Source organism: Apteryx mantelli, chromosome 2, assembly GCF_036417845.1.
Source record: "Apteryx mantelli isolate bAptMan1 chromosome 2, bAptMan1.hap1, whole genome shotgun sequence".
Lineage (NCBI taxonomy): Eukaryota > Metazoa > Chordata > Aves > Apterygiformes > Apterygidae > Apteryx > Apteryx mantelli.
Window position 1 is genome coordinate 172,826,232 of NC_089979.1, and position 25,844 is coordinate 172,852,075.

The following is a 25,844-nucleotide window of genomic DNA, read 5'->3' on the forward strand; positions in this document are numbered from 1 at the left end:
ACGGGGGCCACGTGCATCCCCCCCCCCACCCCGGGGCCCGGGCTGCAGCAGGCTGGGGCGCGCGGGCAGGCACCGCCGGCAGCTGCTGCCATCCATCCCTGCCGCCTGGCACCGGGATTAGATGTACCCGCGGCCGCGTGGGAGCCGCGGGCTATAAATAGGGCACCCAAGCCGGGTGGGTACCCACGGGGGAGAGGGTGCTGGGGACCCCAAACGGGGAGCGACAGCCCGGGCAGGGCAGAGCCGCGCTGTGCACCGTGCCGTCCCCGGGCTCAGCTGCTCCGTGGGGCCGGAGCAGAGCCCGCCGGCAGCCCCTTCCCGGGGCAGGACACAGGCCTTCCCCTCGGCACCCGCCGAACCGCTGCTTCAAGGGAGCCTGCACCCCAGCCCCCAGCAGAGCCCTGGCCCCGCATGCCCCAGCGTCACCGAGCCCGGCTGCACCGCACACAACCGCGCGGCAGGAGACCCAGCCGGGCGAGGAGAGACCCACGCTCTGCCGGCCCGGCGGGATGCTCCGAGCCCGCGGGCACGGGGCGGGAAGAGCCTCGGAGCCAGCAGAGCGTGACCGCACACACCCGGGAGCGCTGCTCGCGATCCCCCCGTGCGCCCCGGGGACGCGCTGCTCTGCTCCTGCACAAAGCCACCCCCCTCTCCCCGCCGGAGCCTGGCTCTCCAGGGACTGGCCCCTTCCCGCGGCAGGACGCGGGCTGGGGCTGCGGGATCGCGGCGCCAACAAGCCCCTTTGCACCGGCTGCCCCACTTGCCCAGCCGCCCGCTGCCCCACAGCTGCCCCATGGCCCCTGCGCACCTGGCCCCCGCCGACCCGCTGGTCCCCTGTGGCATGGCGCTTATCGGCCGACGTCCTCGTCCCGCTGCGCTAGGGCGGGTGCAGGGGAGGGAGATGCGAGCGCAGCACCCCCGAACCCCCTCCAGCCCCGGGCGTGGGACCCTGCGCGTGCAGCGCCGTGCACCGACGTGCAGCGCCGTGCACTGGGGACAGCGGGTCCTGCGGGAGCTGCCAGCACCCGCCACGCTGCCGGGACAGAGGCATGTCGTGCCCGGCCCCCGGGGCCCGGCGAGACACCGCTGCTGCCCGGAGCCGCGAGCTGCGGGGAGAGGCCGGGCACCCCGCTGGCACCGGGGAGCCGAGCGCGAGCGGAAAGCGGCCGGTACCTTCTCCTCCTTGCTGCGCCCGTCGTCGTCAAGGCACAGGCAGGTGCCGCAGAGGGAGACGCCGGGCATGGGTGGCGCTCTGGCCCGGGCGCTGGCGCAGGGGGGGCCCGAGAACTCCTGGAGCAGCTGCAGGAGCGACGCCAGCATCCTCACAGCCGCCCGGGCCGCCGGGCCGAGCCCGTGGTGCGCCGGCGCCGCTCAGCCCCAGCCCCGTGCTTGCAGCTGGCCCGCGGCGCCCTGAGGCCACGGCGCCCTGCCAGCCCGCCCCGTGCCCATCCCGCCCGGCAGCGCCTCCGGCTCCGGGGGCGGCAGGCAGCGTGGCGGGCGCTGGGTGCCCCACGGCAGGACGGCGGCGGCAGGGAGCCCCGCTCGGCGGCGCGGAGCGGGAGAGAGCGGCGGCGGCGAGCCGGGAGGAGGGAAGGAGGCAGGGAGGAGGCAGGGAGACACGCACCACCGGCAGCGGAGAGGAAAATTATTGGGGCGGAAATTTTACCCAGGCTGCCCCGCTCCTGCAGCGACAACAGAGCCCGGGCTGGCCCCCCGCCCGCCTCCCCCTGCCGTTAACCCCTGCGGCGCTCGGGGCTGCCCCGGCACGGCCGCCGGCGGGGCCCGGAGTGGGCTGGCAGCGGCGCCGCGGCTGCACGGGCGCAGCGCCAGGCCCCGGTGCCACGGGCAGCAGCGCGGGAAGCGGCCCCGCGGCGGATCCCGCAGGTGCCGGGCGGCTCTGGAGGGGGGGCTCCTGCTCCGGCGGGTGAGCGGTGCCAGCGCGCCCCGGGCGAGGTGGCGGACGAGCCCCAAAGACGGGTCAGACCCTGCTCCCGCCTGCCCGGCGCGTACTGGTGCTGGGTGCGGGTCGGCGCCTGCGTGTACACTGGGAGCTGGCGCAACTTCTGCCCGCGGCTGTGTGCGTGCATGTGCACGGCCCCGGTGTGCACGCGGGTACCTGTGCGTGACACCTGCCAGTGGCTGTGTGTGTCCACACACGTGGCCCCGGTGTGCACACGGGTACCCGTGTGCGACGCCTGCCCGCGGCTGCGTGCGTGCATGTGCACGGCCCCGGTGTGCACGCGGGTACCTGCGTGTGACACCTGCCCACGGCTGCGTGCGTGCACGTGCGTCTGTACAGCCCTGGCGCGCACACAGGCCGGTGCATCCACGTGCAAGAGATGGGAGACACCGCTCGCATCCCCCGACGTTGAGCCCAAACGCCCCCGCCCCGGCCATTGCCAGGGCTCCCGGGCTGCCACGGGCAGGGGCTGCCTCCCCTTTCCACCCCCCTTCCCAGCCGGCACCGTTTCCCAGGAGGGCAGTGCTGTCTGCGGGGACGTCACCCCCCAGCGCACCGTCCCCAGGTCGTGGTGGCGGGGTGCTCTGCGTGCGTGGCAGCCTGGCCAGCGAGGGGGGCGCGTGGCATCCCGGCCCTCGTCCCACCGGAGCCGCGAGCCGGGGCAGGGCAGCGCCAGGGCTGTGCACGCTGCACTGCTCCAGCGCGCTCCGACTCCCAGCGGGATTTCCCTCCAGCTCTGACATCGCGCAGGAGGGGACGGGGACGAGGCCACGCGTGGGACACGCGGCAGGTGGCCCTGGCAGCGCTGCCGCCGGGGCACGGGCACCTCAGGGGACGCATGGGGTCACGTGTAACACAGGGTCACACGAGGTCATGGGCACCCCGGGGACACACAAGGTCACGGGTACCCTGGGGGCACGCAGGCACCTCGGGGACACACAGGCACCTTGGGGACACACGGGTACCGCGGGGACACACGGGGCACGGGCACCTCAGGGACACATGGGGTAACGCTGCCACGGGGTCACATGTACCACGGGGTCACACAAGGTCACGGGTACCTTGGGGGCACATGGGGTCACGGGTACTTCTGGAGCACATGGGGTCACCCTGCTGCGGGCACACAGGGGTCACAGTACCCCAGGGACACGCGGGGTCACAGGTACCCTGGGGTCACATGGGGTCACACTGCCGCAGGGACACACCGGGTCACGGGTACCTTGGGGCCACATGGGGTCACGGGTAGCACCAAGGCACATGGGGTAATGGGTACCTTGGGGTCACACTGCCGCAGGGACACACAAGGTCACGGGTACCTTAGGGACACAGGGGGTCACCGGTACCTCGGGGACACACAGGGGGTCACACTGCCGCAGGGGCAACAGGGTCACGGGTACCTTGGGGCACACAAGGTCACGGGTACCTCGAGGACACACGGGGTCACACAGCCGCAGGCACACACCCCGCAACACCCGCACCAGCCGTGCCCAGCGCAACAGCCCGCTGCAACAGCCACGCGTGTCCGGCGCTCGCACCACGCAGCCCCAACAGGCGCTGCCGCACACACCTATGGCTGCAGCCGGCACGGGCACACACCCGCACCCGACACGGACGCACACGCGGACACCCAGGGCCGACGGGCACGGTGCAGAGCCCTGGCCTAGACTCGCTCGCGCCCAAGGGGGGGATGCACCGGCCCGGCGCGACGCAGCGACGCCGGCGCGACGCAGGCACGCAGCAGGAACCGGCGCACATGCAACACGTACCCTGGAGGCTCCCGGTGACACAACACCCATCAGTCACCGTGACACAGATACCCGGCAGTGCCGATGCTCGGTGACACGTACATCCGCCCTGGCACAGACACGCATCACCTCGCGCTCGCAGGCACACAGGCGCCAACACCTCTCACTCGCGGTGACACGTACACCCGACACCTGCTGTGACACAGGCACCTGACACCCAGCCCGCACAGGAGGAGACACCCAGCCCGGCACCTGCCGCGGCCCAGACGCCCGCGCCCACAGCGACAGATACCGAGCGCCCGAAGCTCCCTGCCGCAGACACCCCGGCCCGCAGCACCCGCAACCGGGGCCACTGCACCTGCAGGCCACGGTGACACAGAGGGCAACCCGCAGCGGCAGCGACACCAACACCCCGTGAGGCACAACCCAACACCCAGCTGCAGGGTCAGCCCCGCTCAGCACCGCGTGACAAACGCCGCACGCCTCCAAACCAGCAGCTGTCCCTCCCTCTCGGGACGCTTGACACCCCGGGACACAGACAAGCGACACCCAGGAGCCCGACCAACACCTGCAGTCGCTGTCACCCAATGGGTGGGTGACCCCCAGCCTGAGACCCTCCTGCACTGACCCAGCAGCCCCAGAGGACAGATACCCTCCGCCTGTGCGGCCCACTGCCTGCAACCACCCTCCACGCCTGCACCGCACACCAGTACTTGCAGTGACACTGTGTGCCCGTTGTGAAACAGCCGTAACCTGGAGCACCCAACACCTGGAACAAGCAGACACCCAACACTAGCAGTCCCAAACCCTGGTGGAGATGCAGAACCAACCCCCGTGCAGAAACCTGACCCACAGTGACATGGACATCCAACACCAGCACTGACAGATAGCCAACACCTGCACACATAACCTACACCTGCGGTCCCCACACACCAGCACTGACACAGACATCCAACACCTGCACAGATAGCCAACACCTGCACTGGCACAGATACTCAACACCTGCACAGACACCCAACACCTGCGCTGGTGGAAACCCAACACCCGCAAAGGTACCCACACACCAGCACTGACAGATACCCAACACCAACACAGATACCCAACACCCTCTGAGACACTCGACACCGGAACACAGACACCCAATGCTGACAGAATTACCCAACAGCCGCAGTACCCAAACACCCCCAAGCTACCCCACAGCACCCAGCAGCCACAGAGCTACCCAACACCCGCAGAGCTACCCAACAACCACAGAGCTACCCAACACCCGCAGAGCTACCCAACAGCCACAATACCCAACACCCACAGAGCTACCCAAAGGACACAGTATCCAACACCCACAGAGCTACCCAACAACTGCAGTATCCAAAAACCCACAGAGCTACCCAACGCCCGCAGACCTACCCAACAGACACAGTACTCAACACCCACAGAGCTACCCAACAACCGCAGACCTACCCAACAACTGCAGAGCTACCCAACACCTGCAGGTCTACCCAACACCCGCAGTACCCAACACTCGCGGAGCCACCCAACAGACGCAGAGTTACCCAACACCTGCAGTAGCCAACACTCAGAGCTACCCAACAGACGCAGTACCCAACAGCCACAGGATTACCCATCTGCAGCACCCAACACCTGCAGAGCTACCCAATCACCCACAGAGCTACCCAACAGCTGCAGTACTCAGCACCTGCAGAGCTACCCAACACTCACAGAGCTACCCCGGTACCCGAACACCAGCGCTGACATGGATGCTCAACGTCCTCCGAGACGCCCAACACCAGAACGGACACCAATACCCAAAGCCCGCAGTGACCAAGATGCCCCACAGCTGCAGCAGCCAACACCAGCACAGGTGGCCATCACCGGCACTGACGCAAATGCCCAGCGCTGTCATCAACACAGACGCCCCACGCCTGTGTTACCCAAGGCTCAGTCTCCACCGTGGCAGACACTGCAGCAAGCAACCCCGCACAGCTGACACCAGGGACACCCCAACGCCAGCGCAGCCACACAGACAACGGGGATGGGCGGATGCCCCAGGCCTCAAGGCGACGCAGTGCTTCCACCACCTACAGCAATGCAGCAGGCAGACACCCGGTGCCTGTGGCGGGGTGGGATGGCGAGCCCCATGACGGGGTGACGTCCCCACGGGGCGGTGCGCCAGCCCCAGCTGACACAGCCACTGAGCAACCCCAGCACCGACCTGCTCTCCACCAACACTGCTCCCAGCACACCACCGCCACGGCACGACCCTTCAGACGGGATGGCCGCAGGGACTGGAGGCTGGGGGACTGCCGAAATGCAGCCGGACTCTGGGGACACGACAGCTGCTGCAACCTCCTGACGCCTCCCTGGCCGGCAGCACCTCCGCAGAGCAGCAGTGCGGCAATACCCCCTTGCCACAACCACAACCACAACCACAACCATGCAGCAGCCGCCGCAACAACCGCTGCGGCACAGCAGGCCGGAGCGCCTGAGCCCGGCCGTGCCACGGGCAGCTCGGCGGTGCCACAGGGGGGTGGCAGCTGTTCCCCCGCAGGGACAGCAATGCCCCATGCCCGCTGCCGTCCCGGCTCGCGGCACCTCGCTGTGCTCGGCAGCCACAGCCCAGCACCGCTGCTGCAGCCAGGGAGCTGAGCCGAGCCGAGCTGAGCCGAATCGGGCTGCCAGTGGTGGGAGCCGAGCCGAGCCGAGCCGGACGTGTCTTGCTCCCACGGCGGGCAGGCCTCCGGCCCCACGGGATGCGAATGCCTGGGCCTCCGCGCCCCCCTCCCCGTCCCCGGCGCTGGGCTCCCCCGCCGGGGCGCCCCAGTCCGGAGCCGCAGCCGCCGCCTCCCCTGACCCCCGGCGCGCCCGCCCGCTGCCCCCTCCCCCTGCCGATTTCATTCCTTCCATCCCTGCTCATAAATCAGCCGCTGGAGCTCGCTCCGGGCTGGCTCCAGCCCAGCGGCGGGGAACGGCCCCGGCTGCGGCCCCGGCTGCCGTGACCCCGCGGGCTGCCCCGCGCCTTTCCGCGGCCGGACGAGCAGGGAGCGCCCAGCCCCGCTGCGGGGGGCACCGCCGCCCCCCCCCCCGGCCGCGGCCGCCCCGGACCCGCCGCCGGGGACCCCGCGGTGGGGACGGTGCCGGGCTCCGCGGGACACGCAAAGGCGGCGGGATGCGCAAGCAGAGCCCGGTCGGGGTCTGCGACGGCTTTCGGAGAGGGGACGCGGGACAGCGGCAGGGGAAGGGGCACAGCTCAGGCGGTGCCAAAACCCCGAGGAGCCGCAGCCGTCGGGGCTGAGCGCAGAGCGGCGCGGGACGGGACGGGAGCCCGGCGCTGCCGCCGCCGCCAGCCCACGGGGGGGGGGGGGGGAGGCGAAGGGACGGGGGGGCCGCGGAGCCGCGCGCGGGACCCCCCCCCCGCCGCGCCCCACGTACCTCCTGGGCCACCAGGCTGGAGATGCGGACGGCGCGGCGGACGCGGGCGTTCTTGCGGTCGCCGTCGGGCCGCTCGCCGCTGTCCCGGCTGCCGCGGGCCATGGCAGCGCTCAGAGCCCCGCTGCCCGGCGGGGGGGGCGCGGGCCGGCCGCCCCCCCGGGGCGCCTCATGCTGCCCCCCAGCCGCGGCTCGGCTCGGCACGGCGCGGCGAGCAGAGCCCTGCTCCGCTGTCAGCTCGGCGCGGCTCGGCGCTGCCGGTCCGGGAGGCGGCCGATGGAGCGAGCGCGGCCAGCCCGCCCCGCGCCCTCCCTCTGCCAGGGGCTCGCTCCCAGCCTGGCAGGCGGCTTCCCTCCTTCCCCGCGGCGCCTCGCCGCCACTCCCCGCGGCTCCCGTCACGCTCCGGGGAGGGACCGGGAACACCCCCCACCACCCCCCCCCGCCGCGGGAAACTGAGGCACGGGGACGGCTCTCCGCTCCCGCCGGCCTCCACGGCACCCGGCGGTGCAGAAAGCGGCTCCGCTTCCCGGCCAGCAAGAGCCCAGGAGTCCTGGCTCACAGCCCCTGCTCTACCCACGGGACCCCCCTGCCCACCCAGAGCCAGACCCACCCTAGGACCCGCGGTGCCCAGGACAGAGCCCTAAAGCGCTGCCTGCCCCTGCCTGCTGGTGACCCCGCTCGGTGCAGACCCCCATCCCTGGGAGCCCTTGCAGGGACCTGCGCTGCAGGAGGAGGAGGAGGTCACACGGTGCCATGGGCGCCAGGCAGGGACGAGCCCGAGCCCGAGCCCAAGCCCGAGCCCGGCTGCAGGCTCTGCTTGGCTGCCGCAGGCAGTCCCCGGTTGATTCATGGCACCGCCAGCTCCCGGTGTCCCTGGCAGCCACCCAGCCCAGGCAGGGAGACCCCGCTCTGCATTCCCAATGCCTCCGCTCCCGCGGCACCCCACCGGAGCCGCACAGCGGGGTGCAGCCTGCACCCAGCGCCTCTCCCCAGCCCCGCTGGGGGCGACCCGTGCACGCGGGGGCCTCCACTGCAGCTGACTCGGCACCGATCCAGGGGCTCGGCTGGGCCCATTCTGGCTGGAAGGGACTTTCCCAAGCTCCCTCCTTCCATCCTTGCACAATCAGGAGCCTCCGAGCCCTGTGCAGCCCCAGCCTGGGCTGGGCTGCCTGGCTGCTCCCATCCTCCCAGACAGACTGTCACACGAGTCCCAACCCGGACTGCGTCGCAGCGCTGCAGAGGGGCTGGGGATGCGCCCTGCTTGGAGCACACGCTGCGGATCGCTCCGTGGGTGCCTTGCGTCCGAGACCCGCTCCGATCTGGGCCAAGCAGGGGTTCACACAGCCGGGACGCCGGCAGCGCCCAGCTCCACCAGCAGCGCCCAGCTCCACCAGCAGACCTGGCTGCGGCGAGGGCTCCATGCTGGGCCGGGCTGGGGGCCCCCGAGAGCCGCCCGCATCCCCCAGCTCCCACCCCCAGCTCCCCGTGCTGCAGAGGGGTCTCACGCCTCCGCGCCCTGGCACAGAGCCCCGCTGCACCCTGAGCCGCCACATGCCGCAGCTGGGCACTGGCACGGGGCTCGCCGGGGTGTCCCCACGGGGCTGGCGCAGCACGGCTGGTCGGGGCCGGCTGGCAGGCCCGGGAGCGCGGTGACCTTGACGAGAGCTGCGGGAGCGCGAGGCGGGCGGCGCGAGGGCTTGTTTGGATGCCGTCACTGCGGATGATTCACGGTGCCGCTGTCTGGAAGCCCCGGCCCCCCCCCGGCACCGCCTTCCCGCCCAGCCAGCTCACCGCGCCCTGAGTTATGGCTGCGCGAAAACGTGCTCGCGTTGCCCTGATTGCACCGTCCCTCCCGTGCGCAGTCTGCCGTCTGCTCACGCATGCAGCCTCCATCCGCCGGGACAGCCCGCGCCCCGCTGCTCGGGGGCCACCTGCACCGTCCCCGCGGCCCCGGCACCCCGGGGAACCCGGCCCTCGCTGCCCGGCTCTGTCCCACCTGAGCCGCAGCAGAGACGTCCCAGGGTGCCGGATCCCATCGGGCCAGGCCGGCACCAGGGAACAGCTGACCCCGGCGAGGGGCGCAGCGCTCCCTCCGGCACCTGGGCACCCCGTCCGAGGCGGGTGACGCTGGCAGCTGTCGGCAGGAGGGGATTACCGAGGTTCGGAGCCGGTGGCCGTCTCCCCGCACAGCAGCGGCGGCAGCAGCAGCAGCAGCAGCCACCACGGCATCGGAATTAATTACACAGCAAAGGCAATCAGGATGCTTTGCTCGTTAGCGCGCTGGAGAGGAACGGGGATGGCCAGCCAGCACTTTGCAAGGGATGGGGAAAGGAGCGGCGGAGGGGGGGGCCCCAGGCCTGCCCTGCACCAAGACGCTCAGGAGCCCGCAGGGCCGGGGTCTCCCCTCCGCCCGGGGCAGCCAGGCCTTGCAAAGGGGTCCGCAGCCCGTGCACGGGGAGCAGAGGCTGCTCCGGCACCGCGCTGGACGGGGCTGGGTGCCTCCGCCAGGCTCAGCTGGCGCCAGCGCTGCAGGAGCGGAGCCTGAGGGTCCCCAGGCAGCACGGCCCGGCGCTCCCTGCGCGGGGGCTCGCTCCTGAGCCAGCCCCTCCACGTGTGCGAGCGCATGCGGGGCACAGAGCGCACGACCCCGCAGGGAGCTGGGCCGCTCCGGGAGCCCGAGCAGGCGCAGCGGGGGCAGATGCGCCCCGCGGCTCCCACCCCTGCCGCCCGCCCCGCCGGGAGAGCGCCGGCACGGGGCTGCCGCCGTGGGGCCGCACAGCTCCCTCTCCCCCCTGCCCAGGCCGCGGCCCCCACGGCCCTGCGCCACCCGGATGCGCCCTGCCTGCCAGTCCCTCGAGCCCATGTGCGGTGGCCGGCGAACTCGGCAGCTTTAACTTCATTAGCGGGAGCGGGGATCAGGGTGCAATTAAGCAGCAGCAGCAGCCGCCGCCGGCTCCCCGCGGCCAGATGGCCGTTACACAACGTGCGCAGGATTAGCCGCAAGCGCCGGCTGGGGCAGGGGCAGGGGTCGTGCCAGCACCCCGCACCCAGCACGCACCCCGGAGCAGCACAGGGACAGGGCTCCGGCAGGGAACAAGGGATGCCGCTGCCCTGCAGGAGAGCATGGTCCTCCAGGCACCGCTGTCCCCAGCCACAGCCCTCCCCGTACCCCTGATCAAGGCACGGCCAACGCGGGATGAACCACAGCGGCTGGGGCAGAGCCCCCCCATGGTGAGTGATGACCAGGACGACAGCCCACCCCCAGCGCTGGGAACAGCCGCTAACACCCTGCACATCGCGCCAGCCTCAGCCTGCCGTGACCGAGCCACCTGGCTGCGCAGAGCATCCCGGGATGCCAGCCGTGTCCTGAGCACCATCCTGCAACATCCAGCACCATCCTGCAACCCCCAGTATCACCCTGCAGCCCCCGGCACCACCGTCCTGCAACCCAGAGCACCTCGCAGGCTCTGGCCACGTGGGCACCATCCTGCAACCTCCAGCACCATCCGGGAATCGTTGGCAGCCAGCTGCAGCAACGAGTGTCCTGTGGGCTCTGCCAGGCCCTGAGCACCGCCCGGCCTCCCCCAGCAGCCGGCCGCAGCGCGGAGCGCCCCGCGGGCTGGCTCACCTACCTGGGTGACCTTCTCGGTCACGTTGTGCGTGCGATCTTTCAGCTTGGTGGGGGCGATGATCTCCTTCTCGCTGGACGGCGCAGCCAGGAAGGCGTCTGCCTTGAAGTCCACAAAGTTGAGGGTGATCTGGGGGATCTTGCTGATGGCCCGGTACCGCATGAGGTCCGAGTCGGAGGTGGAGTTCAGCAGGGTGCTGCGGACGTTGTTCATGGCCCCTGGGCAGGGGAGGCAGTGTCACCCGGGGGGCCCCTCCCGGGGACCGCGCAGCAGAGCGGGGCCAGGCACAGGCGCCGCTCCTGGGACCGGGCAGGGCTGCTGCAGCCTCCGACATTACCGGGCCACCACCGTCACCAGGGCCATGGCCCCAGTGTCCCGCTGGGCCGGAGCGGGACACATGTCAGGGCCCTATGGCAGGACGAGGGGAGCAGGCAGCGGTGCCCTGGGGTGGGGAGGGATCTGCTAAGACAGGCACTGCCGGACAGCGAACCAACCACTTAATATCATTTACCGTTAATATAATTATTTTCCCCTTCCCTAATGCGCTTAGCAGGAACAGGGGGTTAACAAGGCAACTGCTGCCCGTTTCCTTTGTTGCTGAGAGGATTCGGGGGCCGGGGGTTACGGCAGGCGGTGGTGGGCGCTGCCCGACAGGCGAGCTCACTCGTCCGGGGCCGGCGTAGGGGTGAGTGCCAGGCGGAGGGCTGCGGAGCTGACCCCCCAGTCCACGCGCATGCAGGGCGAGCGAAGAGCACGGCACCAGCTCCGGAGATGCCCGCAGCACAGAGCATTACAGCAATGAGGAGCCTGACAGTGACGGACGCCCGGAGCTGCCCCGGTGCCATCCCCATCCCGCGCGCGGCAGGGGAAGTAGGGCAGACTGCGCGGCTCGGCTGGTGCCCAGCCAGGCTGCCTTCATCCTCCCACCCTTAACGAGCCGCCGGGGGCACCCCTCCTCCTGGGGCCGGCACACGTGGCAGGTCAATGCGGCTTCGGCTGACAGCTGCCGGGGCTGCCTCCACGCCAGGAGACATCGCTCACCCTAATGAGCTGCCAGCCCTAATGACTGCACCCCTGGGCTGCAGCTACCTGGCTGCAGCATCTGGGCCCCGTGCCGTGCCCTCCTGCGGCTGCCACGGCAAGAGCTGCCGCCATGGGGCGGAGCGGGGTGAGGAGCCAGCCCGGGGACAGGGTGCATCCAGCACCCACTCCCAGCACCGTGGTACACCGAGCTGTGCAGCCAGCATCGTCGCAGGGGCTGCAGCAGGGCCCCACGCGGGTGCTCGTGCCCGCTGCATGCCCAGGACCTGCCCCAGCGCCCGTGGTACCCGCGCGCCCGCCTGCCCCGCGCTACCTGTGCTGGAGCCCCGGTGCATGCTGGCGCCCGTGCTGGCGTGCCGGTTGTGGCACCGCTTGTCGCTCTCGCCCTTCATGGTCTCAATGTCGTCGACGGAGGAGGCCCGGCGGACGCTGTGGAAGCTCTCGCGGGAGCGGCTCCGCGTCAGGCTGCAGTTGGAGAAGGAGGCGTGCAGGTTGAGGCGGTCGGCGCGGGGCGAGGAGTGGGTGACGGGCGGCTCCACGCGCCCCTCCGCGTTGCCCTCCTCCAGGTCCATCAGCGCCTTCTGGTCCTCGGGCTGGGAGCAGCCCAGGCAGCTGTTCTCCAGGGACGAGGTGGCCTCATCGGGGGCCGACTCGCTGCTGTGCTTGGAGAAGTCCACGATGACGGCGTCGGGGGGCTCCTGGGGCAGGGACTGCTTGCTGGCCGTCAGCGCCAGCAGGGCCGGCAGCTTCAGCTTGAAGGACTTGCTGCGCCCTGGCAGGAGCAGAGGGCAGGGTTAGAGCTGTCTCCAGCCAAACCAGCCTCAAAGACGCTGGCTGCAGGCTCGGGGGGGAAAGCAGGGAGCCCTGACCCTGGGACCTGCTGTGCTTTTCTCCCATCCACAACCAGATGCGTTTGGAGACAGGGCAGAGCCAGGGACCCGGTGCCCAATACCCTAGGACCATGGGTGGTCTGCACAGCCGGACCCCAGCAGGACCCAAAGGAGCCCCCAGCGCTGGCACAGGTTCCCCTGCCCGTGCTGTGCATCCCATGCTCCAGCGCCGGCCCTACCTGCGGGGAACCAGTTGGTGGGGGTGACCCAGTGGTTGGTGTCCTTATCGGGCGAGCCCAGGCACTCCTTCTCCATCACCACCTCGAAGTTCAGGATGAACATGATGACGGCCCCATCCTCGTTCTTCACCGGCACCACGTCCACCAGGCACAAGAAGCAGCTGCCTGCAGGGAGGGCAGAAGCTCAGCCCCAGCCGCTGACGCTCCCTCCCACACGGGGCGGCCTCCGCCTGCCCCAAGCTGGCCCGTGGGGCAGGGACGCTGCTGCTCTCCAGGAGCGCCGGCCACGCTGCAGCAACCTGCCTCACCAGGAGGGAAACTGAGGCACGAGAGGGTTGGGCAGGCCCCATTTCCCTGGCCAGCTGGCACAGTCACAGCGGCAGACACTGCAGCGTGGGGGGAAGGGGCTGGTGCTGTGCCCTGTGCTCAGCCTGGGCCCCCCCCCCCCTCACGCCCCAGGGGCTCTGCTAGGAGACAGGGGCTGCTTGTGGGGCTGGGTGATGTGGGCAAGGGGCACATCCGTGCCTGGGGAGGGAGCGCTACTTCCACCCTGAGTGGGGTGTGCTAGAGCCAGGCTTAAGCCGATCAGGGCATCTTAACAGCTGCAGGGTTAATCCTGCTTCCTGCAGCTGGACGAGCAGGCACTGGGGAGCGAGGGGGGGCAGCGCTGGGGCAGCATCCCGCACCCGGCCCCAGCGCCCTGCGCGAGCCAGCACCCCTCGCCCTGGCAGGGGGGTCACGCATCCGCCCCCCACCTCCGGGGCCGCCGTGGGGTGGGCCTCTGCAGCCCCACGACGCAGCACACCCCGGCCCCGTCCCGCTGCCCGAAGCGGCCCCCCCAAGGCGGAGCGGCCCGGCTCACCCCCCCCCGGCAGCGGGCAAGGAGTGAGGGATGTGGGGCCGGCCGGGGGGGGGGGGGGGGCAAAGCCGGCGCCAGCAGCGCCCCGGGGGTGCGGAGCGGCCTCCCCGCGCCGCGCAGCCGGGCGGACCCGGCCCCCCCTCCCCCGGCGCCTCCCCCGCCGCTGGCAGCGGGCCCGGCCCGGTGCGCCCGGGGGAGCCCTGGCACGGCGGCGCCAGCTGGCACCGCGGCCCGGTCGGCGCGGGGATCCCGGCTTCCCCGGCCCGGGCGGCGGCCCAGCGCCGCCCCCCGCCCGCCGCCGCCGCCGGGCGCCCGCGGGGATTAGCGGCACCGGCGCATCGCATCGCATCGCGCCGCCGGCGGCTCTGCTTCATCCCCGCCCGGCGGCTGCCGGCGCCCCCCGCCCCCGCGGGGATCCCAAATCCCCCGCTGAGCCCCCGCGGCCCCACGCAGCGGCAGCGGCAGCGCCGCACCGCGCCAGCGCGCCGCCTCCTCCCGCGGCCCCACGGGCTCCGCCGGCGCCGCTTCCCCGCCGCCCCCCCGGGACCGGGGCCGGGGCCGGGGCCGGGGCCCGCGCACCTCACCTGCGGCGAGCGGCGGCTCCGGCAGCGCGGGGGGGGGGGGGGGGTCCCGCGGCCTTGCCCCCCGCGCCGGGCCGCGCTGCCGGCTGCCCGCGGCGGCGGAGCGGCCCCCGCGGCGGCCCCCGCCGGGCGCTGCCCGCCGCCGCCCCCCGCCCGCCGCCGCCGCCGGGCTGCAGGGGCCGCGGCCTTGGCACCGCCACCGAGCGCGCCGGGTTTATGCCTAAATAAGGCTGCGGGCAGCGGCGCCTCGGGACGGCCCGAGCGACACGGCGCCCCGCGGGGCCGCGCCGCCGCCCGGTGCACGGGGGCCGGCCGGGGGGGGCGGTGCAGAGGGAAGGTCACTCGGGGGGGGGGGAAGGGGGTGCAGGGGGCATTGGAGACACCCTGATGGAGGTGCGGAGCTGGGGGCGAGGAAACGCCGGAGTTACCCCCAGGCGGGTAGCTCGGTGCCGGCCGGGGGGAGGCGTAAGGGCTGCGTCGAGGCCTCTCCCAGCACAGCACCGCTCAGCCCCGCACAGCGTCACCCAGCCTTGCACGGCATCCCCCAGCGCCACAGCGTCACCCAGCCTGGCACAGCATCACCCAGCGCCACAGCATCACCCAGCCTTGCACAGCATCACCCAGTGCCGCACAGCATCACCCAGCCTTGCACAGCATCACCCAGCGCCGCACAGCATCACCCAGCCCTGCACAATGTCCCCCAGTGCCACAGTGTCACCCAGACCTGCACGGCGTCACCCAGCCCCGCACACTGCCACCTCATCCTGCACAGCATCGCCCAGCCCCGCACACGGTCCCCACACTGTGTCCTTCCCCTGGCCGCGCTCAGCCATGCTGCCCCGTGCCCACGGGGGTGCCCGTGTTGGCTGTCCCCCCTCCACACACCCCCCAGCACCCCTGCCCAGCCCCTGCCCTGCACCCCAAACCTGCACACGTACACCCCCAGCCCTGCACTCCAAACCCCCCCACATCCTGCACCTCCCACAGCCCTGCACCCCAAAACCTCGCACACCCCTGGCCCTGCACCCCAAACCCCCCCACATCCTGCACCCCGGCCCTGCACTCCAAGCCCGCACAGCCCCTGCACCCCCAGCCCTGCCTTCCAGACCCACACACGTACACCTCACCTCTGCACCCCAGGCCCTCACGCACCCTGCGCCCCGGCCCTGCGCCCTAACCCACCCCCCCAGCCCTGCACCCCAAAACCACGCACACCCCGCTCCTGCACCCTAAACCCCCGCACACACACCCTGCACCCCCCAAACCCCGCACCCCCGCTCCGTCCCCGGGGCTGCGCTGCCTCCCTTGGCCAGCAGGTGGCAGCGCCGAGCGGCACCGGGCACCGGACGCCGCGCACCGGGCACCGGACGCCGCGCACCGGGCACCGGACGCCGCGCACCGGGCAGCGCCGAGCGGCACCGGGCACCGCGCACCGGGCAGCGCCGAGCGGCACCGGGCATCGAGCTTTGTCCCTGGCAGCACGCAGCCCCACCGGGCACCCCACGCCGTGTGTCCCACACCACGCTGGCACTGCGCCCTGCCTTGGACGCTGCACACCCCGCACCCTGCGCTGTGCACCCCACACAGCACACCGCCCCCCCCCCCAGCACTGCACACCCCGCACCGCCCTGCGCACCCAGCACCACACACCCCGCAGCAGCCCGGGCACCTGCCCCACACTCCAAACCCCCCACCATGCCCCCCCGACCCGATGCACCCCACCACACCGCACGGGCACCCTGCACCGCGCCACGCGGCCTGCACCACGCGGCTCTGCACTGCCCATCCCGCGCCACTCCAGACGCCCCACGGCACGTCCCACCTCGCCCAGGCTCCACACGCTGCCCCAGGCACTGCACACTGCACCGTGCACACCGCACCACACCGTATACCCTGCAGTGTGCACACTGCACCATGCTGGGCACCCCCCACCACACTGCACACCCCCCACAGCACTGCGCTGTGCACCCCACACCCTGCTCTGCACGCAGTGCACCCCGCGCCATGCAACCCACGACCCGTACCACGCTGTGCATCCCACACTGCGCCACGCTCCCCACACCTTGCAGCACGCACCCCGCCATGCCGTGCATCCCACACACCCCGCGCTGCGCAGCATGCAGTGTGCGCTGCGCTGTGCGCCCCGTGTCCTGCACCCCACACCCCGCAATGTACCCCACACTGTCACTGTGCACCCTGCACTGCACCACGCACTGTGCCCCGCAGCCAACACCGTGCATGCCTCACACCACAAAATGCACAGCACTGCACCCCCCAGCGCTGAGCTGCGCAGCCCCCTTCCCAGGGCACTGCCTCCCCCGGGGGCTGCACACCAGCAAGGGTGCCCAGCCCAGCCAGGGCACTGCCCTGCTGCTGCAGCCTCCCCGCCGGGGACACCCCACACACGTCACCATTGCAGCGCCGTGGTGGCCACATGCACAGACCCGCTGGGCCCCCTCCTGCACTGCGCCTTGACGCTGTGACCCTAACACGCATGGAAACCCCAGACGCATCACCACTTCACATTCCCCCATGCACAAACCCACGGGTGTCCCCTGTCCTGCGTGGCACCCGAGAGTGACGTCCCTGCAGGACACCCGCCGGGTGCAGGACACCGGCACCCAGCGCCACGGCCGCAGGGCATCGCCGTGCCGTGCCGACCTGCAGCCGGGACCCAGCCAGGGCAGCAGCTCTGCAGAGCACCCTGCGGAAGCTCCCCGCAACAGACCCCTTGCCGCAGCAGCCGGGAGCCACCAGCTCCTTCGCACCCCGCTGCTCCATCATCCTCACGCCCCGGCGGTGTGGCAAGGGCAGGAACCCTGGCGAGGCAGCTCCCGAGGCAGCAGGGCCGGACCGGGGCACTGTGGAGGAAGCTGACGTGTCCGCGATGCTCTGCGCACTAGCCCTCCCCGCCAGCGCTGTGCAGGGACGTGGCTCCCGGAGCCGGCACGGCTGCCAGCATGGCACCCACGGGCAGGGCTCGGCAGGCCGGGGAAGCCCTGGGAGCGTGCAGGGAGGGAGCCGCTCATGGAGAAACACCAGCCTCTGCCGGGCAGGCTGGGAAGGGCCAATCCTGCCGGCTCCTTGCACTCCCTCCTCCAGCGCCCAGCTGACTCGCGCTGGCACTGTCCTTGCACGCAGCCCTTGTCCGTGACATGCTGCCTCGGGATTTGCTGGCAGCCGGTCCGGACCCCACGTAAGCCGATGGGTCAGCGCCGGCGGCAGGGTCTCCCCTCCGGACCTGCCCTCCCCACTGCAGATGCCGTGCACAACAGCACAGCAGCGGCCCCGGAGATCCCAGGCCGCCCGGCACAGACATCGCTCCCACGCTCCCCCCGGCACTCTCCCGCGCCTGCCGTGACCTTTCTGCCGTCCCCAGCAGTTTCGGGGCCATGGCAAGGCTTCATAAACAACATAGTTCAAAAACTAATAACTGCACCAGGGACTTATCAACGCTGCAGGGATCAGCTGGTTCCCGACAGCCTAGCGAGACCAAACACGGCACAAAAACATCGCCGGCAGCAGGCCCCGGAGCTGTGTCAGGACAGCTCCCCGCCGAGCGTTTCGGGGGCTCCGGCACGGCGGCAGCGGCCGAGCCCAGCGGCGCGCGCGACCTTGCAGTCTGGAGCGGGAGGAACGGGGTAAAACGCTGCAGCACGAAGCACGAGGTCGCCGGCAGGGGATCGGCAAGGACGGCCGCGCCGCGCAGGGCCGCGCCCGGAGAGGCCGACAGCAGCGGGTGCAGCGGCAGGGCCTGCGCGTGGCCCGGCAGGGCCCAACCGGCTGCCTTCACCCGGGGGATGAGGACAAGGGCGCGGGCCAGGCACGAGGGACGCGGCTCCCCTGCGAGTCACACCGCGACGGGGCTCAACCCCGCCAGGACCATCGGCTTCCTGCTGCGCAGGGCTGAGCCGGCTAACCTAGGCCCTGGCTTAGGCCAGCGTCCAGCACATCCCGACACATCCCGACACATCCCAACTCATCCCATCCGGAGCCGTTTTGCAGGCCAGGGCTGCCCCCGGCTATGCGGTGGGGCAGGGGACGCCGGCGCGATGCCACAAGGGACCAAGGACACGCGGGGCAGGAGGTGCCGGACGGGGCTCCCGCGGCTCTGCCCTGTGCCGGCCTCCCGCAGAGCCGCGCACGGGGCTGCACAGCTTGGAGCAGGCGCGGTGGGACCCGCAGAGCCAGCGGTGCACGGTGGCAGCAGCCGGCAGGGCAAGGTGTGGGGACCCCCCGGACCCCCCGCCCGCACGCCCACGCGCAGCCACCCCATGCCAATCCTGCGTGGGCGCGCGAGCCTCCAGCAGCAGCAGCAGGCAGGCACCGGGTGCTGTGGCAGGGAAAGGCGGCTGCATCCCTGCGGCGTGCCAAGCAAGTGCCGCTCATGCCAGGAAATACCGCGCGGTGCCGCGGCTGGCGCAGGGCTGAGCGGCTGGCGCAGCAAGCCCGGCACACAGCACACTCGCGCCGAGAGCGTCGCCTGCAGCACGGCGCCGGGCGGGCTGCACCGCAGCTGCGGGGGCGGCGGACGGCAGAGGAAAGCCTGGCTCTGCCCAGCCGGGGGGCTCGCAGAGGGGCCCCTCTGCCCGCGGGCTCCCCACTGCGTTCATCTCGCTCCCACATCGCCTGGCACCTATTGCAGCAGTGCAGCCCGGGCGGCCGCTCCGGTGTGCCGGGTGCCGGCCGTGCCGGGTGCTGCGGAGGGGACAGCAGCCGGGAGAGCTCCCCAGCAGGGTGCCGGGCTGATCCCTGGGGCTGGGGGTCCCCGGGGCCAAACCGCAGGGTTGCAAGGACAGAGGAGGGTGGCCGGAACCTGTGGCAGCCACAAAATGAGGCCATGGCAGCAAAGGTGCCGGGCGCACGGGTGCTGGCTGCCGGCACCACGGGTGCAAGCTCTGCACATCCGCACTAGGGCGGGCGCACGTGAGCATGCCGCGGCTCCGCTGGCACCACGGGATCCTGCGGCATCAACACCGGCAGCCGCCGCGTGAGGCTTCACGGGTGTTCCTGCAGCGTGCGTGCACAACTGGGGCCGGGGCCAGGACGGCCGCACCGCGCGCTGCGCAGCCCTCGTCTGCACCCCGGGGCCGGGCGTGAGGAGCTTCGGCCACGCTGCCCCCCGCCACCGTCCCTGCAACGGGGGGACAAGCGCGCCTGCGCCACGGCCAGGGCTGGGCACCGGCCACGGGGAGACTCGCCAAGGCCGCGGCAGCCCCGAGCGGCAGCGCGGACCCCCGGCGTGCAGCCCACAGCTCCCCGGCAGCACCAGCAACCAACCCTGGGAGACCCCACGACCGGGCAGCTTTCCTGGGTGTGGGAAAACCCCATATCCCTGGGCGATGAGACACCTCCGGAGAGATACCCGCCCCCCCCGGCCCCAACACCAGGTGAACCAGGCTCCCTTCGGGAAGCACCTCCTGTCCCCGACCCCACAGGGGACCGGACGCCCCCGGGGAGCAAGCGCCCAGCTACAGAGCCCTGTGCGCCGCCCCACACCTCGGAGGAGCCAAGAGCCCCCCAGGCGCTGGAGAGGCTCCCTCCAGCACCCCCCCCGGCACCGCACACCGGGACCCTCCCTGCCCCACGGACCGGAGCCGGGGGCCCTCGCCGAGCCCCGCTCCCAGCGCCCCACGCCGCAGGCGCCGGAGGGTCCTTGCGGAGAGGCAGGGAAGGGTTAAAAGGAGCAGCTCCCCATACCACGCGGCACCACGCTGCTCCCGTGGCTATAAATATCCCAGTCGGAAACACCGCACTCCCCCAGGGATGCAACACGGGCAGCGCTGCGGCGGCAGCACGAGCCTCCCCCGCCGACACCGGGCCACGCGGCCGGCGGTGCCCGGCCCACGCCGGCACGCGGGGGGAAACCCGGCACCGGCTGCCGCCTTCACGGGGGACCCCGGGGACGTCCCCGGCCCGGCGGGGGAAGAGCCAGGTCCCGGGCTGGGGACACCCTCCCAGCCACGTCCCCTTCTGCCAGGGGCCACCCCGGCCCTGCAGCTCCCGTCTGCTCAGCCGCCCCCCTCCCCCGGGCCCCCCCCCCAAAAGCTCGGACCCCACCTCGCTGGGAGGCTCCAGGCCTCGGGGTGCCGATGCAGGGACTCGCCACGGTCCCCTGCCTCCCCCAGGGCTGTCCCCCCCCCCCAGGGCTTGGTAGGGAGGACGCCGCAGGATCGCGCCAGCAGCCCCCGTGCCCCCTTGCAGCCCGGCTGCGGCAGCCCCCGGCCCTGCCCTCCAGCGTGGGCGACCCACAGCGAGCGCGGGGTCGGCCTGCCCCACTGCACGGGCGCCCACGCCAGTCCTCATCCAACCCCGCTTACGAGGGGGGGCCAACGCAGTCCTGGCGCCGCCGGACGCCCCCGCCTCGTGCCCGCTGCCCTTTGCGGCACCACGGAACGGAGCAGAGCGTCACAGCACTGCCCCATCCCCATGCTCCCCCCTGCGTGGCCCCAGGGCAACCCCCCCTCGTCCCCGGGGCACCCAGGACCTCCCGCTTCCTCCGGCCCCTCCGCCGGGGCCGGCTGTCCCACGTCTCATTCCTCAGCCTGTCTGGACAGGCTGCACTGACACTGCCCAGAGCCCCAGCGGCCCGGAGACACGAAGCATATACAGCTGTCAGCAAGACGGTCCCGCTGCCAGGGATCCCGCCAGCGCCTCGGGGCTCCACCGGCACCTCGGCCTCGGCCTCGGCCGGCCGGCGATTCCCAGCACGCGCGGCGCGGCCACGTGCCGCCAGGGCCACGGCCATTGCTGCGCCCACGCGCCCTGCGCAGCGCGGACCGTGCCCCTTCCAGAGCCCCGGCTGCCGCGGCCGGAGGGGCCGGAGACCAGCCCTGCCCACGCGCAGACCCCTGGAAAGGGGGCTGCAGATCTCTGCCGCCCCCGAAGCCCCAGCTGGCCTTCCCGGCTCCGTGCTGGGAGCTCGCGCCCTCCCGCCAGCCCCGGCAGCAAGGAGACATGGGAAAGCCCAACAGCAGGGAACATGAACCCGATTCCTCCCTCTCCGCTCGGCGCAGCCAAGACAACAGAGGCTGGGCAGAGCCAATTAGCAGAGCACTAACGAGGGCTCATAAAGCGCTGGCCGGCTCGGGCGAGGCGGCTGCCGGGGCTGCGGGCAGGAAGCAGACACACGCTGCCTGTGCCCCCGCCAACGCCGGGCACCGCGCGCGCGGGTCCAAAGGGCGCCGGCAGCCAGACGCGCTCTCCCAGCCCGGGCAGCCGCTGCAGCCCCCGCTCAGCCGCAGCTCTCCTGGCCGTGCCAGGCAAGATGCCACCCGGAGCCCGGCTGCAGCAGGACGGAGCCCCAGTGGGGTCCTGGGTGTCCCACCGCGCGGGAGAGTCCCCCCACGGCTCAGCCCCCCCCCAGTCCCCAACCGCCCCAGCTCGGCCCCCTCGACACCACCCGCCCGAGGCCGGGCGAGCGCGGGAAGCGCTCCGGAGCCAGCGCCTCGCCGGCTCCACGTGGCGTTCCCCGGCAGAGCCGCCGCCGGGGCCGGCAGCTGGGAACCAGCTTTGTTTACTCTGCTTGCCGGAACCGGGGCCGGGTGATGAGAGCCGGAGACAGCTGCCGGCGAGAGCCGAGACACCTGGCGCGCGGGACCCAGCTCCTCCCCGGGGACGCGCGGGGCCCGCAGCGCCGGCTGCCCTGCCGCCGCCTGGAGAAGGGGCCGTGGGGGCTCTGCAGCGCCCGCGGAGCCCCGGCCCCCGCCGCCGGCTGCCCCCCTGCCACAGGGCGGCACGCACTGCAGGGCCAGGGGAGGCCGTGGACCGGAGCCCAGGCAGTGCCCGGCACCGGGGCATCCAGCACCCCCAGGAGATGAGCACGCCGGGCAGCTGCCGGCAGGGCGGGATACTGCCGGCGATACTGCAGGGCAGCCTGTGCATGGGACACGGCGCGAGCTGCGCCCTCCCTCTGCCTGCATCCAAAGCAGATTGTCCCAGGAGCGCTTCCCTGCCCTCCGCTCCCTCCGTCCTGCCCCCGGGCAGCACCGCAGACCCTGGTGCGCCACTGCTCCCCGGCCCGGCTTTGCCAGCTCCCAGGCAAGGCACCGCGGAGCCGGCAGCCCCTGGCCGCCCCCCGCCTGCCCCAAGCCCAAGGCAGGGACGCAGCCCTGCTCGCAGCCCACGACAGCTGCCATGGGCCCCTGCGGACGGGGCGCCCGTGCGGCAGGACGGAGCCTCCCCCGGCAGGGCTCCCGCGCAGCGCTGCCCTGCGGCGAGCCCGCACCAGCCGCCGGTGCCAGCCCGGCCCCACGCGCTCGGGCACCGCGCGCCACCCACGGCGCGGCGGAGCCTGGCACCGCTGATGGATGGACACGGCGTGCAGGCCCGCCTCGGCACACCACTAACTCAAGGGTCTGTCTGCCGGTGACGGACGGCCGCCTTCACGCCCGCGCAAATAATCGTAAATCTCCGCCGGCTGTGGCGGGAGCGAGCAGGGAGGTGCTCCCCGCCACGGCGGGGTGTCTGCACGCACAGCCGCCTCCCGGGAGCTGCCGCGGCCCCCGGCACCCCGTGCTGCAGCCCCAGACACACGTGGGGTGCTGCAACCCGCCGCGCGGACCCAGACCCTTTGCAGGCTCCTCCATCCCCCCCCCCCGAGGATGCTGCCCACGGCGCCTCCCTGCCCGCCCCGTGCTGCCCCATCCCGCCCCGCGCCGCCCCATCCCCGCCAGCCCGCGCACGCGGAGCAGCCGCGTCCCTACCGTCCTTGCGGTAGAAGCAGATCTCCACCTTGCGCTCCTCGGAGCCCAGCAGGGCCTGGGCGATCTGGGCGGCCGCGCTGCGCTGCGTGCGGGGCCCGTAGAGGAAGTCGCAGGTGCACGGCTTCTGCATGACCTCGGCGCGCGTGTACCCGCAGAGCTCGCAGAAGCCATCGTTGCAGTAAATCACCGCGCAGTTCTCCACCCGGGCGTTGGCGATGATGAACTTCCGGCCTGCGGAGAGGCGAAGGTGAGCCGCTGCGCCCGGCCGCCGTGCCCCACGGAGAGCCCTCGCAAGCCAGCTCCCGGCACGAGGGGTCTCTTAATGACCGAACCCCCGGGGACCACGCACACAGCGCTGGAAGGGCCCCGCGGAGCCTCGCACCAGCTCGTCCTCCGAGCCCTGCACTGACCCTGCCGGTCCAGCCTGGAGGGCAATGCTCAAAGCAGCTGGCACCTCGACACCCTCCTTAGCAGCAGGGACCCACGCCAGGCCCGCACCCGTGCGGAGAGCACCTCGGCACCCGAGAGCAAAAGCTCAGCCTCTGCCAGAGCAGCCCTGCCCAAAGCGTGAAGCCCCTCGCCACCCCGAGCCCACCCGGCATCTCTCCGAGTTTGGCCATGCCTCCGCGCCTCAGCCTGGCCCCGCGCACTCTCTCCTTGGGCCACCTTTGGGCAGCGCTCGCCCGGGCCCAGCGGAGCAGGAATATCCCTGCCGCCGCTCTTCCAGTTCTGCAGAAGGATGCTCTGGGCCTGTCCCTAGAAATGCAACAAGGAGCATCCCCCCCCCCCCCCCCGATCAACCCAGCGCAGGGAAAACAACATCCCTGTGCCAAAATCTGCAGCCTGGACACCAGCTGCAAGGCTCTTGCCCGCTCCAGAGCGCAGCGGGTTCAAAAGGCCGCAGGGCTGGCTGGGATCCCCGGGCCAGCGAGAGCAACAGCCATGTCGTGTAAGCCAACAGCTGAGGCTCCATCACGGAGCAGAGCGTGCTGGATCCCCTCCGTCCGCACCTCGGGGCCCGGTTAGGCCCGCTGCGCGAGGCGCTCGGCCCCCGGCCCAGGCGGCCAACCTCCCGCCGTGGGGCAGAGCCCCCAGAGCACGCCCAGCCCCGGGGCAGCCGGCCCCCAGCGCCCACCGACGGGCGTGGGGATGGGCGCTCGCGGGAGCCGCAGGCGACCGTGACACTGCTGCACCGGCCCTAGCGCGCGCAGGGCCCCCGCCAGCCCCGCGCGCGCTCATCACCCGCGCCGCCCTGCCACCCCCGAAGCGACGCGCACCCACGTTCCCCCAGGCCTGACTCCCCGTGGCAGCCTATATACCCCCCCACCAGCCGATCCCGCTGCGCTGAGCGTGGCCCCCACACCAGCGCACCCCCTCCCCGGGCTCCGGCCAGGCCAGACCCCGGCGGGCAGCACAGGGCCACCCCTGCGGCCGAGGGCAGCAGCCCTGCAAGGGACACAGCCAGGGGTCCCTGCCCCTGTGCACAGGCCACCCCCAGCCCCAGGGCACCCCCAGTTCCAGTGCACGGGGCATCCCCACCCCCGGGGGCACCCCCAGCCCTAGGACACGGCCTGTCCCTGATGCATCAGGCACCCCAAGTGCTGGGCCACCCCTGGCCCGGGCACCCCCAGCCCCAGGACACGAGGCACCCCCCACCATGGGGCAGGACCATCTCCAGTGCATCAGGCACCCCAAATGCTGGGCCAGCCCCAGCCCTGGGGCACTGGGCACCCCCACCCTGGTGCACCCCCAGCCCCAGGACACGACCAACCCCGGTGCATCAGGCACCCCGAGTGCCGGGCCACCCCCGCCTCGGGCTACCCGCACCCCAGGACACCGGGCGCCCCCTCCCCGGGGCAGGGCCATCCCCGGCGCATCGGGCCCCGCGCACTTACTCTGCCCCTCGAACTTGCGGATGATGGTGTCGAGGAAGGTGTTCTGGGGGGCGACGTGCCCGCGGCGCACCGGCATGGTGCCCAGCCCATGGGGGGGAGCGGCCGCCGGCGCCGCCGCCCGCTCCGCTCCGCTCCGCTCCGCTCCTCCGCTCCGCTCCTCCGCTCCGGGCCCGGGCCGAGGCTGCGGCGGCCCCGCGCCGCGGGGGGTCCCGGTGCCCTTGAGCCAAGGACGGCGCCGCCGGGGCGGCTCCGCCGGGGCGCCGCGGGCCCGCGACCCCGGGGCTCGCGCGGTGCGGCCCGGGGCGCCGCCGGGATGCCGCGGGGCTGCGGCGGGCGGGCGGGCGGGCGGAGGCGCACGGGTTAAGGCTGGGCCCTCCCCGCCCGGGGCCGGTCCCCGCGCCCCCGGTCCGAGCCGCCGCCGCCGCCGCCGCCGCTAGCCCATGCCCGCGCGCCCAGGTGCGGCGGCGCGCCCGGTGCCGGTGCCGGTGCTGCTGCCGGTGCCGGCTCCGCCCGCGCCCCCCCGCGCTAGCGGCTCCGTGCGCGCCGCGGCGGGCGCAGCATCGGCCTTATTTAGGCAAGGAGGCGGCAGGCTCGGGGGGAGAGATTTATCACCGCGCCCTCCCCCGCCGCCGGCCGGCCCGGCCCCCCCCGGCCCCGCTCTGCGCCCGCGCCCCCGGCAGCCGCGCCGCTCCGGTTCGGTTCAGGTCGGTTCGGTTCGACCCGGTTCGGCCCGGCTCGGCTCGGCTCGGCCCGGCGCGGAGAGGAGCCGGGACGCGGCGGGGCCGGGCGCTGCGTGTTGACAGCCGAGCCCGGCTGGGGAGGGGCGAGCGCGGCCGCAGCCAATGGTCCGCGCCGGGGGGAGCGACCGGAGCCGGCCCCCCCCCCCCCCCTCCCGGCACACCCGGCCCGGGGGCGCGGCACGGCGCGGCTCGGCCCC

At 72.8% G+C, this 25,844-nt stretch overlaps 1 protein-coding gene across 2 annotated transcripts in view; it reads right to left on the minus strand.

The window, feature by feature from the left end:
• The window catches only part of KCNH2 (potassium voltage-gated channel subfamily H member 2), a 34,287-nt gene extending 9,251 nt beyond the window's left edge, over nt 1–25,036 (minus strand). For both annotated transcript variants that reach the window (XR_010883559.1, XM_067292135.1), the window contains exons 1-5: nt 24,908–25,036; nt 23,013–23,243; nt 12,868–13,032; nt 12,112–12,570; nt 10,761–10,975 (exon numbers count right to left, since the gene is read on the minus strand). Coding sequence is in view for 1 of the 2 variants with exons in the window: in XM_067292135.1 (XP_067148236.1) it covers nt 10,761–10,975; nt 12,112–12,570; nt 12,868–13,032; nt 23,013–23,243; nt 24,908–24,983 (1,146 nt within the window). In the remaining variant the exon portion in view is untranslated. The remainder of the gene's footprint in view (nt 1–10,760; nt 10,976–12,111; nt 12,571–12,867; nt 13,033–23,012; nt 23,244–24,907) is intronic.
• Nucleotides 25,037–25,844: the final 808 nt, after the last annotated feature.